At 45.3% G+C, this 17,323-nt stretch overlaps 1 protein-coding gene across 1 annotated transcript; it reads right to left on the bottom strand.

Moving 5' to 3' along the window:
* Positions 1–1,918: 1,918 nt before the first annotated feature.
* LOC122447596 (ATP-binding cassette sub-family C member 4-like) lies at positions 1,919–16,545 on the bottom strand. The gene is made up of 4 exons (XM_043478293.1): positions 16,472–16,545; positions 7,239–7,349; positions 6,567–6,687; positions 1,919–1,975 (listed from the first exon to the last, which is right to left on the bottom strand). Exons 1-4 carry the CDS (start codon positions 16,543–16,545, stop codon positions 1,919–1,921), a joined length of 363 nt encoding a protein of 120 aa, XP_043334228.1.
* Between the last annotated feature and the right edge of the window lie 778 nt (positions 16,546–17,323).

Here is a 17,323-nt window from a genome sequence, read left to right on the forward strand (position 1 = left end):
AGAACATTACAGCATACTAACACATATATATGGAATTAGAAAGATGGTAATGATAACCCTATATGCAAAACAGAAAAAGAGACACAGAAATACAGAACAGACTTTTGAACTCTGTGGGAGAAGGTGAGGGTGGGATGTTTCGAAAGAACAGCATGTATATTATCTATGGTGAAACAGATCACCAGCCCAGGTGGGATGCATGAGACAAGTGCTCAGGCCTGGTGCACTGGGAAGACCCAGAGGAATCAGGTGGAGAAGGAGGAGGGAGGGGGGATTAGGATGGGGAATACGTGTAAATCTATGGCTGATTCATATCAATGTATGACAAAACCCACTGAAAAAAAAACAAATAAATAAATAAAAAATAAAAGTGGTTTTTAAAGAAATTATTTGAAAACACATACCCTGTGTGATAAGCCTATCTAAGAACAATATGAACAGCAACAACAACAAAAGCTTCCAAAAGTCACATTACAGTTAATAGTGTTGATACTATAAGATTTTTAATCATTGAGATTAAAATGATAATTTTTTCTCCTTTATTTATTTATTTATTTTTTTTCCCATTGTCGAAACATCCCACCTATCATTGAGAACTGGGATTAAGTGAAGCCGCTCAGTCATGTCCGACTCTTTGTGACCCCATGGATTGTAGCCTGCCAGGCTCCTCTATCCATGGAATTTTCCAGGCAAGAATACTGGAGTGGGTTGCCATGCCCTCCTCTAGGGCACCTTCCCAACCCAAGGATCGAACCCAGGTCTCCCACACTGCACGCAGACTCCTTACCATCTGAGCCACCATTAGGCATGGAAGAAAAGAGAAAAGATGATGAGAGGAAAAGATACCAATCTAAGAGTAAAAAGATAAAGTAAAAGCACTACTCTCTGGAATCTGATTTAGATTGGAAATACCTATATAAACTCAAGGTCTGTTTACTATAAACAATGTATTCTAGCTTTGTCCAATGAAAAAGCTGAGAAACAACAGCCAATCCAACAGCAATGAGCACCCCTAATGCCCAGACCATAGTCTCTAAATACCATTTCCCACTAGAAGGAGCCATGGCTGCTTGGAAAATGGAGATTCCAGGGCTGGGGCAAATTTGTACTTAATGATGCACAGTTTTTTTGTGTGTAATGATAAACCAGAAACTTCTTGTCACATCAGAAAGCAAAAAATTAGCAGATTTCTACAGTATACACAAGACAGGAGTCCTGGGAAGAGACCTATTCTATCCTTAATCACAGAGGCCGGTTTCACAAAGGGCTTAGAAAACTCATTGCTGTTTATAGGCCATCATGGCAGAACAAGAACTCTTGAGAAAAGTCACTTCTAAAAGCCAACTTTTCTATACAGTAATTAAAAAGTTTCACTTCTAAGCAGAATTTTTAATTTTTCACCGTTTTGAAGGCAATCTTTTTTAAAAAAACTAGTCACCTATTTCCTTGACTTATTAAAGAAAATGGGTTGAGAGGGATTGCAGGATGAGTGAAATAGATGAGGGAGAGGAAGAGGCACAAACTTCCAGTTATGGGGATGTAATGTACAACATAGGAAATAAAGTCAATAACATTGGAAAATTTTGTATGGTAACAGAGAGTAACTAGACTAATCTGGGTGGTCATTTTATAATGTACAAAAATATTGAATTACTACGCTATACACTTGAAACAAATATAATAAGTCAATAATACTTCAATTTTTAAAAATAACTTTTCAATTAGACAGTAAAAACATAGTTTTTTTAAATGAATTGAAAGGCATCACCCTCATATATGTCTCAAGGTCATCACTGTGAATATTTCTAACATCTGATGGCTAATGCTATGCTCTCAAAATCAGCAAGGCAGGTCTGCTTTGCAGGTCCCTGGCTGCTTGGCACAATGCTCTCTCCTCTTCTCCCTTGCTGTGTGGTCCTCAGTGGTTGCTCTCAGCCCACAGTATCTTTGCCACCAGCAGCCACTCCTCAGCTTCCTGGGTTGAGCAGGAGTGAGGGACACATGGAAGAAAGGGTTGGGAAATAAATGCAAAGACCACTCAGCTCCTGGGGAACCAGCCCTGAGCCCAAGCACAAAGCCCACTGTGGGGCGCAGAGGATTCTGTTACTTCCTGCCCCTCAGCTGAGCTCCAGAGTGAAGATTTACACAAATATGTGCCTTCCTATAGCCTCTACCTAAAAGAGAGACAACCAGCAAAAGGGGCCTTGGACAAAGGTCAGTGATTAGACAAAGCTGGCCATTTCTAAGGTTCCCAGGAAGAGGACATAAACCATGGTCACTCCTCCCCACTCAGGGGAGGGGAGTGAGTGAACCCAGTGAGGCTCTTCAAGGTCACCCCATTTACACACCAGCAGGTAGAGACCTCATCTCTCAGAGAGAAGCCCTGATGACCTGGGAAGTGGTCTCTGGGTCTCTGGTCCAGGAAGAGTCTTCAGGCTCCTCCTCTCCATCCTGACGGCCCCAAGCAGGGGATACCTGTTCTCCCCACCCAAGGTCCCCATGGGGGTGCACAAACGGGACAGGCATGCGGGGAGCTTGCTGGCTGTTCTGTTATAATTAGGGGTTACCAGCACATGCTCCAGGTTGAACACTAGCCTGGTACTTTCTTCCCCAAGCATTATGATCACTCCTCAATTCTCACAGGACAGAGGTTTCACACTTTGAAATCGTAACCCCAGAATCCTCGCCCTGGACTGGTATCACCCTGATTCTTCCCACTGTGTGCCAGGAGTGCCTGTGCTGGTCACAGCACTGTCTGGGAACCATGGGTAACCCAGGAGTTGTCCTGTGCACCAGAGGAATTAAAAGAGGGCAGGGGGTCATAAAGTAAATGTGTTCACGTTTTAGAGAATCCTGAACTGAGTTTAGATCTTCCACTATCTAAAACTATCACCACTTAGGAATGGTAATGAGAGGAAGGTTAAAGGGCTCCTGGTTCATCTGAACACAGCATGATGTTGCTGCTGGCATCAACATCCTAATCAAATCTGGCATCAAGGGACATGGACACCTGAACTCTACCCTCATTTATAGTCCCAAATCTGACTTCCTGCTCCAGGAAATTCTTAGCATCCTATTTATTATCTTTAGACAAAGTTCAGGATGCTTGTGTCTGACACCATGAATAGAAAGCTCTAAAGCCTTTCTGACCCTGGACAAGCTCTTAGGCATTGAGATGAACAGACTTGTAAGTCAGAGTGCCCAAAGTGGAACCTCAGTTTGCTCTTTATGCTCAGTGTGACCACGGGCATCCCATGTAACTACTTGGACTGTGTCCTCTATTCTAAAATAGGGGTACTATGTAACCTACAATTTCATTGAGTTAGTCCAAGGAATAAAAATGATATTACACATAAAGTGCTCAGAGCAATTCCTGATACATAACTTATTTTGAGTACTACTTATTTTGTTACTACTGAAGAGGTGGCAAGAATACACAGAAGAACTGTACAAAAAAGATCTTCATGACCCAGATAATCACGATGGTGTGATCACTCACCTAGAGCCAGACATCCTGGAATGTGAAGTCAGGTGGGCCTTAGAAATGCTCAAACTGCCACCCAATTGCATTCATCTCACACACTAGTAAAGTAATGCTTAAAATTCCAAGCTAGGCTTCAGCAATATGTGAACCGTGAACCTCCAGATGTTCAAGCTGGTTTTAGAAAAGGCAGAGGAACCAGAGGTCAAATTGCCAACATCTGCTGGATCATCAAAAAAGCAAGAGTTCCACAAAAACATCTATTTCTGCTTTATTGACTATGCCAAAGCCTTTGACTGTGTGGATCACAATAAACTGTGGAAAATTCGGAAAGAGATGGGAATACCAGACCACCTGACCTGCCTCTTGAGAAACCTGTATGCAGGTCAGGAAGCAACAGTTAGAACTGGACATGGAACAACAGACTGGTTCCAAATAGGAAAAGGGGTACGTCGAGGCTGTATATGGTCACCCTGCTTGTTTAACTTATATGCAGAGTACATCATGAGAAACACTGGGCTGGAAGAAGCACAAGCTGGAACCAAGATTGCCAGGAGAAATATCAATAACCTCAGATATGCAGATGACACCACCCTTATGGCAGAAAGTGAAGAAGAACTAAAGAACCTCTTGATGAAAGTGAAAGAGGAGAGTGAAAAAGTTGGCTTAAAACTAAACATTCAGAAAACTAAGATCATGGCATCTGGTCCCATCACTTCATGCAAATAGATGGGGAGACAGTGGAAACAATGGCTGACTTTATTTTCTCGGGCTCCAAAATCGCTGCAGGTGGTGATTGCAGCCGTGAAATTAAGAGATGCTTACTCCTTGGAAGGAAAGTTATGACCAACCTAGATAGCATGTTAAAAAGCAGAGACATTACTTTGCCAACAAAGGTCCATCTAGTCAGGGCTATGGTTTTTCCAGTAGTCATGTATGGATGTGAGAGTTGGACTATAAAGAAAGCTGAGTGCCGAAGAATTGATGCTTTTGAACTATGGTGTTGGAGAAGACTCTTGAGAGTCCCTTGGACTGCAAGGAGATCCATCCAGTCCATCCTAAAGGAGATCAGTCCTGGGTGTTCATTGGAAGGACTGATGTTGAAGCTGAAGCTTCAATTCTTTGGCCACCTGATGCGAAGAGCTGACTCATTTGAAAAGACCCTGATGCTGGGAAAGATTGAGGGCAGGAGGAGAAGGGTACAACAGAGGATGAGACGGTTGGATGGCATCAACGACTTGAGGGACATGGGTCTGGGTAGACTCTGGGAGTTGGTGATGGACAGGGAGGCCTGGCATGCTGCAATTCATGGGGTTGCAAAGAGTCGGACACGACTGAGTGACCGAACTGAACTGAACTTATTTTGTTACTACTGCATTGCCAATAGTACTGTTACTGCCACCACCATGACTACTGAGTATGAGCCCCTGTTACTGCTACTAGAACTTCTAGCACTACAGAGGATGAGCTCCCTTGTTTTCACAGTCCTCTACTCCCCACTTCTCTGCCATGACGGCCCCACAACCAGCCTCCTGAAGGAGGGGCCAGGGCTCTACCAACTGACACTTGACACAGCCCCAGGCCTGACCTTCCTGGATCCCAGCAGGAAGTGTTCCTGGGGCTGGACAACTTTGGAATCAACACCACCCCGCCCTTCACAAGGCACTGCAGTATCTCGGTGGTCAGAGACCTCTCTAAGGTGGCATTCTGCCCCACACACCTGTCACCACCCTCCAGCACAATGGTCAATCCATCTTTGTCATCAACGAGAACTCCATCCCCCAGGACCACCCAGTCCCCTGGGAGCTGACAGACTCTCCGTCTCTCCAGTTGTGTGGGGCGGACTTCACCTGCCCAGCTGCCCACTGCCCGTAGGCCCTTCAGTACAGCACAGCCTTTAAATAAGAGACATGTCGCCCACCTGTGAACCACCTGGCTCACCCACCTCACCTCAATGCAATGGACTGACAGCTCACACCTTCTCCACCTAAAACACCCCTTTCACAGCAACTGCATCTTCCATCCTCCTGCTCTCACACACTCACAGCCCGCCCGTGTCCCTAAGGCAGCACTAAAGACCACGGAGACCACGAGCAACCCAGGGGGTCTGCAGCAGACCTCCAGCAGGCTCAGCCAGAACAGGGGGCTGCCAGCACTGTGTCCCCAGGGGGACTGTCCTCTGGGGGATCTTGACCCAGGATCTTCAGGGTCATGGAGGCCACTGACCTCACGGCTTTCTGTCTCTGGTTTTCTCCTGCACATCCCCTCCTCTACCCTCTGCCAATCCCAGCTACCAAGACTCTCCCTTCAACCAGCAAATCACCCCCACAGCCAGGGACACAGGTGGTGCATGGATTCTCCACAATTCATGGTGAAGCTGGAGCTCCTCCCCACAGGGGGACTCTGGCCTGGGTGACCTGGTGCACGGGGAGGGCACAGCCCAGGGAAGGGTGTGCTCTTGGAGCTCTGGCAGCTCCTGCCCAGACGCTGGGCCCCGGGTCCTGTTCCACTGGAACGGGAGAGGTGATGATCCCTTCTTAGGAAATCATTTATCAGAGGTGTCCCGGGCAAGTTACTTGCTGAGTGACTATAAAATGTCTTATGTTTTAGGCTCAGGTCCAAGTTTACTTCCTCCAAACCATGAGGCACATATTCCTTAAGGTTGTAGGATCTTCTTTTTCTCAAGGGTCACTTTTAGCATTTATATCATTTACTGAGCACTAACAATGTCCTAATATGGTATAAAAGGTCTTTTCTTGTCATGTCATCCTTCAACAATACTGTGTTTTAACTAGTTAAAAGAAAAACATTGGCTTGGCAAAAAGTTCATTCAAGTTTTGCCATAAGCTGTTATGGGAGACCTGAAAGAATTCTTTGGCCAACCCAATAGTAATCCCCTGGAGCATTTGTCCTTTAAGCACCTGTCCATTCTAAAAGTAAATACAACCGCTGAACTACATTGTGATTCACAGACAAGTTTTATCTTCAGACCTTAAACCACTGTCCTCTCTCCCCCCAATCTCATTCATCTCAGTACTGATCTGCATACACTCAGAAGCAATGCACAGTATGTAAAAGCTTTTACCTCAAGAAATGTAAGTAGTCCCAAAACGAAATAGAATTTCCAGTAACACTTGACGATTGCTTTCATTAAAGAAGGTTCTGATGCATCTTTCTTGGCTCTCAAAACTTCTCGATCCCAGTACCTGTGATGAGAAACAAAGCACGGTGAAGAGCAGCCCGGCTACAGGTGAAACGGGGGAGGGGCGGAGTGGGAGATGAGCCTTTACTACAAGGTGCTCTGCGGCTGCCCCATAGGTGCTGGCTAATTGGTCACAGGGCTCCTGAAGGATGAGCAGTGTAGACCAGAGCACCTGAAAAAGCACCAGACCAGGTTTTGAGGGAAAAGTTCCAGTCTCAGAAAACAAGTTCTTGCCAAGCTTTGCTGGACTCACAGGTCATGAGCAGATCAGGAGGGCAGACACTCTCCTCCAGGGGCCCCACCTCCAGGGACAGACACAGCCTCCAGGGCCATGGCTGTGGGCTGCCTCCATGTCCACATAAATGCACAGGGAACATGGGATTCCCCAGCCTCCAAAGTGGGCTAAGCCCGGGGTCAGCCTGAGGGAGTGAGCATGCAGTGTCAGGGGAGGAGGCTCAGAAGAACCCAGAGGAAGAAAAGCCCACCCGCTCAAACCTTTAGACACATGTGGAAATTCTCATTCTCCCTCCCCTCCTCCCTGCTGCCTGTGCTCACCCTTGCAACTCTTCTCCAAGGTGCTGGGAACGATCTTCTGGAAGCACTGAGTATAAGTCATCTGGTTTTAATTTCCGTTCATGACCAATTTTAAACAAGGGGTTTAGCCACCTGTTAAAAAGTAAAAGGACAGTGACATATATCTAAATTACACAGCTCTAATTAGAATCCTACAGTGATAGGCTTTGTTAAAAAAAAAACAACTATATTTTAAATATATAGAGATATGGTGGAATAAGTAGATATGTGTTTATACACTCACACACAGACACACACACACTCCCTAACTCTGTAGGCTGAGAGGCCCCAGAAGCAATGACACACAGGTAGCAAAGAGCATTCTAGTCCCCTGATCTTGGGGTTTTGTTTAACATACAAAATTACAATTTTTTTTCTTATAAGAAGAACTTTTAAGGTCTACTCTCTTATCAGCTTTTAAATATTCAATACAGTAGGATTAACTATAGTCACCAGACTGGACATTACACCTTCATGAAAGTGAAAGTCGCTCAGTCATGTCCGACTCTTTGTGATCCCATGAACTATACAGTCCATGGAATTCTCCAGGCCAGAATACTGGAGTGGGTAGCCTTTCCCTTCTCCAGGGGAACTTCCCAACCCAGGGATCAAACCCAGGTCTCCCACATTGCAGGTGGGAATTCCATGGACTATACAGTCCATGGAGTCGCAGAGTCAGACATGACTGAGCGACTTTCATGTTCACTTTCATGAGGATGTAATGTCGAGTCTGGTGACTATAGTTAATCCTACTATTTAATTTATTTAATAATGGAAGTTTGTGTCTTTTGGCCCCCTTCACCCAGATCTTGGCTTTGTAATATCCTTCTACCCTAAAATGAACCAACTGAAGAAATGGCTGGTTCCAAGGTTGGGGCAATGTGTGTTAGCACCTGATAATTCATTTTTATCACTGTAATGTAACTGCCCGACATTAAGCTTTGGAGGCATCCATGTCAAAGATAGCCATCTCCAGTGAACACGTGACAGCTACACAATGAGATAAAGAGCCAGGCCACCCCACCCGTGAAGTTACCGCTTTTGGAAAGCTCTGGTTGACCTGATAACAGACCATCTCACTGACTGCTTGCTTCTCCCTTCCCACACTTGAATTCCTGCTCTTATGTTTTAAATTCACCAAAAAAGAGTGAACCATTAAAATCCTAGACACCCCACCCTCAACCTCAAAAAGGCAGAACCCCAGGTCCAGGCTTGCACATGAGCTTCCTCTTTCTCTAACCTCACTGTGTCACCCCAGGTGAGTCCTGTACCCTCTGGGGCATGTGAGTGATATACCTTGGCATTTCAAAGTTCCCTGATGGTTGCTGCTGAGATGTGTCTCACAATCCTAAGGGCCACAAGGGCTGGTCCAGCCAGCCCTGACTCCAAAAGGAGAATTTCTGTGGTGGCTATTCATAACTAGTATGAGATCTGTTGAGCAGAGCCCCAGGCATTCCCAACAAAAGCTTCACTATCTACAGGCCAAGACGAACAGGCAGAGAAAGTCCTAGATGGGCCTGGGACATCTTGTGCCATAAAATAAGGAAGACTCAAGGAACCATGAGGATGAGTGGAAAGGACAGAGAAGCTTGAATGGCTCTTGCTAGACAAATCTGGGATACTTTGAGCATCAAAACAAATAAATGGCAAAAAATCCTAACCCAGTAAATAATGAAAGAATCCATGAATTGTACTGCTACATAAACAGGAGAGAAGGAAAGCTCTTGCAAACAAATGCAAACGAGCATAAAAGGAACAATCAAGTCAGAAAATCATCAATGGAAATTAAAACCAGTGGGTGAAAGTTTAATGTGAAAATGATATTCACATAATCTCACTTATCTCTCTGCAATTATTTATTATAAATGGAAAAAACAGTAACTGTACAGAGGATCCCACCAAAAAAACCTAGTCAGATTGATTATGCATTATTGAAATGATAATAGTGTACAGAGACAGCCCATAGGTAAACACCATTTTACTGATTTTGCCAGGGAAGGAAATTTCCAAGGCCAGACCATAATAACCCATGGAGAGAGGTCAAACCAGTCAATCTTAAAGGAAATCAACCCTGAATATTCATTGGAAGGCTTGATGCTGAAGCTTGAATATTTTGGCCAACCTGTGAAGAGCTGACTGATTGGAAAAGATCCTGATGTTGGGAAAGATTGAAGGTAGAAGAAGAAGAGGGCAGCAGAAGATGAGATGGTTAGATAAATCACCGACTCAATGGACATGAACTTGAGCAAACTCTGGGAGAGAATAAAGGGCAGGGCAGCCTGGTATGCTGGTCCATGGGGTCGAAAAGAGATGGACACAACTGAGCAACTGAATAACAGCAACAACAGAGATCACATTTTATCCTGTTATTCCTAGGACGACATGGGTACAGACACTCAAGAACTGTTTGTTGAATGTATGAAGATCCATGGCTCATTAAGAAGCAATAAGAGAGAGTGAACTTTGCTAATCTTGGTATCTTGGCACCTTTAAACAACCCCAGTCCAGGAGTCAGAAGACTGGACTCTAGTCCCAGCAGTGGTGCTGAGCACCCAGGGCCTCAACTGTCCTCTGCTCCAGTTCACTCCAGTTCAGCATCTCCACGACCTTTAACATCTCTAGGTCTCAATTTCCTTCCAAAACAAAAGGATAAATCTGCGAGTTTTGCCACTAAACAGGTTTGAAACATGTTGGGTGACTTATTCCACACTTGTCCCCTACAGAAAATGCTCAGGGAATCAGCACTGGGACTTACCCAGATAAGGACATCCTGCCCCAAAAGACCCTCTTTAAAATTCTGCTTGAAGAGGAAAAGATGCTCAACATCACTAATCATGAGGGAAATGCAAACGAAAAACCACAATGAGACACCAGCTCACACATATTAGAAGGGCTACCATGGGGTGAGGGGGAAAGAAGAGAAAATAGTGTTGGTGAGGATGTGGAGAAACTGGAACCCTGCACATTGACAGTGGGGTTGTAAAATGGTGCATCACAAAGGACGAATATTTTATGATTTGATTTACATGAAGTCCTCAGAGCAGTCAAATTCAAAGAGAAACAAAGTGGCCCTGTGGGAGCCAGGGGCTGGGGGCAAGGGAAGTGGGGAGTTAGTGTTTTAATAGCACACTGGTACAGGATGAAAAGAATTCTGAAAACTGGTTGCATGATAATGTGAAGGTAGTTAACAATACTGAACTGTATGCTTAAAAATGGTAAATTCTATGTTGTGTGCCTTTTCCAGCTTGAAAAATTTTAAGAGAAACAAAAATTGCACCTGATGTGCCTCATCTGGAAATGTTCCAGTGTTAGAGTCTAGACTTTGCCACTTCCTGGTTGTATGAGCATGAACTAGCCACAAAACCTCTCAGTATTGGCCTCTAGAAAGTGGGGAGAACACCTGGAGAGAACACCTCCCTGGGATGCTGAGAGGGTCAGTGATGCTCTGAACAGGATGAGTCCTTCCAAACAAAGAGCAGCCGCTGCCACCAGAGTGCTCTCTAGTAATTCCATGTGGTCCCCAGTAGAAAGCCTCTGATAACTTTGATACATGAGGTTACAACTACTGCAACCCCAACAGGAAGAAGAGAGACTCCTCTCCTTTCCTGGCAAGGACTCAGCCAAGGAAAAGAAATGGACACTGCTTGACATTCCTCCCAGCTTCCCTTCCCCTCTATAAAAGTGCTCTCCCTTCCTTGCACTTTGGGGACTTGCATGTGACTGACGCTGGTTTGAAACCTTGAACAGCAATTCTCTGCTGAACCCAAATAAACTCATCTTTGCTGAAGAAATATTTGACAGTCTCTCTGTTTCATGTCAACAGAGAGAAGGGATCAACATGATTAGGGAACCCAAGGAAGACTCAGAAAGGCAAATTATCCACCTGACACCTCTGAAAAGACACAGCCTGATACCTCTTCACTGATGAGATGCAGGACTAGAAAGACCCCCAAAATCAAGAATAAACTACAGGAGATAAATTTGTTAAGCAGTGTATTTTCCCATAAGGACATAGAAGTAAATCTGAATACACCTTTGGGATGTTATACATCTTGCTTGGGGCTGTACTTATTGTTTAAGATTACCAAAACTCAAAAAAAAAAAAAAAAAAAAGATTACCAAACTCAAGATAAACAGTTTACAAGGGAAACAGGCTGAGGCCGGAGAAAGAGCCCTGGAGAGCTCACCCAACCTCCATCTACAACACGTGGATTTCCGACTTTTAATGAAGAACAACAAGATTCATACAAGTGATATTTTGAAAATGGTGCTAAGAATCCTAGTTTGAAATCAAACATTTCTATGTATTCACAATCGATAGTTACTAAGGGCCTTACAGGACCAAGCTCCCTAAACCATCTCAGCCCTCAGCCAGTTCATATCCCCCTCACATCATCAGCTTCTCTGACAAGAGTCTCTGGAGAGTCTGTCTTGACACCAGAGGCAGTTTCCACACCTGCACTCCCTGTGCAAGGGGACAGTTCACTGACTGAGATGTGGCCAGTGTCAGGGGATCGAGGATGTAACCAGTCCCTGATGGCCAAGTGCATCTGGTCCAAGACCCTGCTCCACCTCATCTCTGGGGACAGGTCCTGCACTCACCCCCAGCCTGCTGGCCTCTGGGATGAGGGTGGGAGAGAAATGCAGAGCTCACCCCAGAGGCTGCAGTGCAGGACAGCGGGGACATGGCCAGGGAGAATCTCAGCAGACTGGACGTGGTTCACAAATTGTGCCACTGATTTCCAATAGTGGTAAAAGGAAGAATTATTCAATAAACCATGATGGGAATATGGGCTGTTTGGAAATATGGGATCCATCTTATACCAAATACTAAAAAAACATACTAGCTGCCTTTATTAGAAATAAAACAAGACCTAAAATTAAATGTTTACAGAGATTTACATGATGCCAGGATTTTTAAAAGACATACTACAACAGCAGCAGGAGAACCCAAAAAGAAAAGCTAAATTTTAATTAATGATATATAATACTTCTAAACTGAATAAAAAACAAATGAAAATCTGAAATAGCATTATACACACTATTACAAATTATTTCAAAAATATAAATGCTCTATAGGACAAAATCTATTAATAGACATTCAAAGAAAGACAACTAAATGGTCAACAGACATAAAAAATGTTCCATCTCAACAAATCGAATGGCAATCCACTCCAGTATTCCACCCTTGGAAATCACATGGACAGAGTAGCCTGATAGGCTATAGTCCATGGGGTTGCAGAGTTGAACACAACTGAGCATGCACAAATCAAATAAATTCAAATTAAAACTGTCTGAATTATTTTTAACGTTAGGCCCAGAAAAAATGTAATTCAGGTACTTAAAGTTGACAATGAAATAAGAACATTAGGGCTGTTAAGAGGGCAAATTGGTCCAAACATGATGGAAAACAATTCAGCCTTTTACTAGTTATTCTCCTTCTAGGAATATAGAAAAAGGAAAAATGCATCAAAATATAGGGTCAGGGATATGCATTACATCCTAATTAGCAATAAAATGTACTAAACAAAAGTGAAAGACTGCATACATTTCAATTAAATACCACATTTTGACAGAAACAGACTCACAGAGAACAAACTTATGGTTGCCAGGGAGAAGGATGGGGGGAAGGGATAGGTAGGAAATTTGGGGTAGACAGGTACACACTACTGTATTTAAAATGGATAACCAACAAGGACCTACTGTATAGCAGAGGGAACTCTGCTCAATGTTATGTGGCAGCCTGGATGGGAGGGGAGTCTGGGGGAGAATGGATACAGATGTATGTATGACTGAGTCCCTTTGTTATCCACCTGAAACTATCACAGCATTGTCAGTTGGAGATATTCCAATACAAAATAAAAGCTTAATTAAAAAATAAATACCACGTTTTGAACATTATTTAATTCTATAAATGTTAACCATAGAAAATTAGGAAGGAATCAGGATCCAAAGATATTTAACTTTATAGAAAACTGTGCATAACTAACACAACATGGTTAAGCAACTATGCTCTAATAAAAATTAATTATAAAAAACCATGAGCTATAATTTGATTAAAAAAAACTGTGCATATGCAGATATTTCAAGGGGAAAGACTAAGAAATAACCAAACTATCAGCAAGTATTCTTGGCTAATAAAAACAAATCCTTAACCCTTTCTTCTTCTATGTGCTCAGTTGTGTCTGACTCTTTGTGACCCCATAGACTGCAGCCACCAGGCTCCTCTGTCCATGGGATTCTCCAGGCAACAATATTGGAGTGGGTTGCCATTTCTTTTACCAGGGAATCTTCCTGACCCAGGGATCATGTGTCTCCTGCATTGGCAGGTAGGTTCCTTAACTCTGTGCCACCTGGGAAGCACTTCTTCTTCTATAAAGTTTTTTTTATAGAAATAGAAAATATATATATTATTTTCTAAAATTCACAATTACCAATAGCCATAACGTACAACTTCTCTTAGACTCTAAGTTCTACCTGTGCTGTGAAAACACTAAAACCCCAGTGAGGTCATTTGTATAAAGACAATAAGCTAGTTATTGGCATCATTTACAAATTTAGAAAGCAGATGAAATGTAAGAAAAGCAAACAGCCAATGAGAAGATGAAAATTTACTTTTTCTCTACAAGATGGGCCTTGTCTCTGGGCAGCACTTCCTGCCTGGACTCATTTCAACTTTTCCAGGACAGCGAGTGGGGGACACAAGGAAATCACTAAGCTACCTCAGATTTTACATACAGGATGGCAATCATGGTCAATGTCTAACCTCACAAAGTCTGGACCCCTTTTAAAAGTTAACACTGAAGTAACAATGCCAATGGGAAGAGAGGCTTAAAGCAGAAGCCAAACTCCACCTTCAATCAGAATCTCCTGGAGCTTGTTTAACACCATTTCCAGGGTTTCTAACTTTACAGAATTGGTCTAGAAGGAATACGGGGGAGATCTGCATTTCTAACAAGCTAGGTAAGGAGGATGCAGCAGGTCTGAAAGTCACACTTTGGGAACAACCACCCTAAAACTTGATTATAGAGACGTTTCACATGCATCATCTCCAACAGCAAAAACGTTAAGAACTTCCCTTGAGAAACTCCACCTACAAGACCAAAGGTGTGATTGGAATCACCTTCTCCCTGTATTTAAGAACAAGTATACAAATAGAAGCAGCTCAGTACTGCAGTTACATCCACAACAACACAGGCTCGGAAGCCAGACTATCTGGTTTGGGATCCAACTCTCACTACTAGCTGTGTGATGGTAGGCAATTTGCTCAACCTCTCAGAATTTGGGGCAGAATGGATACATGTTTATGTATGGCTGAATCCCTTTCCTGTCCACCTGAAACTATCCCAATATTGCAAATTGGCTACACTCCAATATAAAATTAAAAGTTTTTTTAAAAAATTACTTAACCTCTCTGTTTTGGTGACTTCACATGTTAAATAAGAGGTCATAGCATCTTCCACTCCAGCAGAAAAATTGGAAATGGGTACCTACCCAAATCAATAAGAAGTCCTCACATTCCCATTGCCATGCACATAGATTTTAAAAATCCACAACAGAACATGACTTGCCCTGAAGAGTTCTTTGCCTTGTCTGAAGTTAAGGAGAGGTGTCCCTACTTTGTTATTATTTATGGTGCTTGTTGTTTAGTCACTAAGTTATATCCGACACTTTTGCAACCCCATGGACCATAGCCTGCCAGGCTCCTCTGTCCATGGGGTTTCCCAGGAAAGAATACTGGTGTGGGTTGCCATTTCCTTCTCCAGGGGATCTTCCCCACCCAGGGATCAAACCCACGTCTCCTGGTCTCCTGCTATGGCAGGTGGATTCTTACCACTGGGCCAACAGGGACGCCCACACCCACATTTTTTCTTCTTGACCCTTTTTCCTTAAGGGCTATCAAACGGCCAAGAGATGTAGTTACACACTGAACACACCACCATCAGAACAAGCACAGAAGCTTCCATTTCCTGGGGATCCCCAGGGCCCTCCCATATTAAACAAGAAAAAAGAAAGAAACATCAGAATTTGTGGGAAAGATAAATGGTTTAGGGTTCAGAAATGAAAGATATAATAATCACCCAAGTGTGATTAAACCCAAAGGTTCCTGCCCACCTAGTGGTCCCTGCTACCAGATGGAAAACCTTAGTTAAGAGCTTCATCTCTCTGAGCCGCTTTTCATCTGTGTTTCCTCTGGGCTCAGGGACCCTTCAGTGGTTTCAGGAACAAATGACTCCTGGGCAGGACCACCTGCACCAAGACCCTGCACTGCTTCTCTAAAGTCTAGAGGTGCTGATAAGACCCCACAGGCTTCAGGGACCCCATCCCCAGGGTGACTCTCAAAGGCGGAAGCAGAGACATTCACAGTAAGGAAAGGGGCTGATCAAACACGTCCTCAAGTCCTCTCAATGTATCCCAGGTAAAGGCAAAATGTGTTCAAGAATCACGTCCCCGTTCACTAAATAAAAAACAATAGTGTTCTTACACACATGAAAAGCGTCACAACTAGATACCAGGATGTACAGTGAGAGATGCGCACGGAGAGAAAGAGGGAGGGAGACATGGTCACAGACACAGGGACAAGGGAGCCCGGTGCAGCTGGAACTCAGCCTTCACCTCAGGAATGTGGGGAAAGGTGGGGCCATTGTTGGAAGATGGCAAGGCTGCAGGGAACTAATTAGATAAAGGAAGGTGTTCATAGCTGCTTAGTGGAGAAAGGGTGCGAGCTAGTTCAGAACTATGAATCCGGAGCTGTCTTGGGGAAGCCGGCTAAGGATGGCGTGCGGGGTCTGGTCCTTCTCCCGCTGGCGGTGACCCCCCTGGGCAGCCTGGGTTCTCAGCCTCCCTGCCTCCTGCTCCCGCTGCCCCTCCTGCTCCCCGGGACTAAGGAGGCTAATGGGGCAGCCAGCCGCAAGGCACCCTGCGCCCGGCCACCAAGTCCCTCTTCCCGGTCCTGCTATGCCTTCCCGCCGCCCCGCCCAGAGGGCGCAGACAGGGACCCCCGCGGCCGGCGTGGGGCGACCCCACCCGCTACAAGAAGCCATCGGAAAGCGCTCCCTCGGCCTGACCCTCGACCCTCAGCCCCTGAAGGGCGCAGCGTCAGGCACTGGCCCCAAGGTGGCGGGGTGTCTCAGCCCGGGCGGGGGGGGGGGGGGGGGGGGTGAGGGCGGGGGGGTGGGGCGGGGGGGGTGTGGGGGGGTGGGGGCGGGGCTCACCAAGAGAACAGCCGGGAGCAGAAGTTCGCGTCCTGCAGCGGGTTGGGCTTCTCCTCCTGGGACACCGGCCTCATCTTGCCCGCCTGGACCCGAGCGGGCCGGGGCGGTGGGGTGGGGGCAGCCGGGGGCCACACGCAGGTGTGAGATGAGGCCGCAGGTGCCGCTGATGGAGGCGGTGGGGAAACCGCAGGGCGCAGGGCGCGGGACCCCAGGCGCCCACGGTCCGCACTGGGCTGCAAACTCTACCAGAGGGCGCGCTCTGAGCCCGGGCCCCCACCCAGAAGGTGGAGAGGGAGGGGCAGGCTGCAGCAGAAACGCCCCTCTGCTGTAGTGAAGACCCGGAGAAAGCTGGCAGAAGGAGATAGCAGCCCGCCCTCCGGGCACGCTGCCCTCATCAGGACCAAACAAGGGCGCTGTGGGAAGGTCTCCAACTGGAATGGAGCGGGACCCTGAGGGGCTTTCCTGGGATAGACCCCACCCCACCGCGAGATACACTGAGCTAGTGGCCAGTACTGATCAATGGAGGTGAGCACAGATGACAGGTACAAAGCTGCCAGGCTACTTAGATGACAGCCCCAGGCTCCCCAGTGTCTGTTCTACTGCTAGGCTGGCCCTGAGGAATCCTGTTTTGATAAAAGGAGGGAAAAGGAAAGACCACAGCTCATTCTTCTCCTGGCATCAAGGACAGTTACTCAGCAGTGAACTGAGCACAGAGAAAAGCACATAAGCAAGAAGTCAAAGTTTACTTTGTTTATCCCTCAAATAAATAAATTTTAAATCAGTCAATAAGCGGGTATCAGTACAAGAGGGAAATAAAGAACTTCAAACCTTTTTCCCATATATGAAGCCCAT

The sequence above is a fragment of the Cervus canadensis genome, chromosome 9 (genome assembly GCF_019320065.1).
Source record: "Cervus canadensis isolate Bull #8, Minnesota chromosome 9, ASM1932006v1, whole genome shotgun sequence".
NCBI lineage: Eukaryota > Metazoa > Chordata > Mammalia > Artiodactyla > Cervidae > Cervus > Cervus canadensis.

Coding starts and splice junctions, on each gene's coding strand:
- LOC122447596 (XM_043478293.1), bottom strand. CDS start 16,545: ATGAGGCCGGTGTCCCAGGAGGAGAAGCCCAACCCGCTGCAGGACGCG. Junction 6,688..7,238: donor CTTGGAGAAGAGTTGCAAGG/GTGAGCACAGGC, acceptor TTCTCATCACAG/GTACTGGGATCGAGAAGTTT. Junction 1,976..6,566: donor GACTACTTACATTTCTTGAG/GTAAAAGCTTTT, acceptor TGCTCAACCCAG/GAAGCTGAGGAGTGGCTGCT.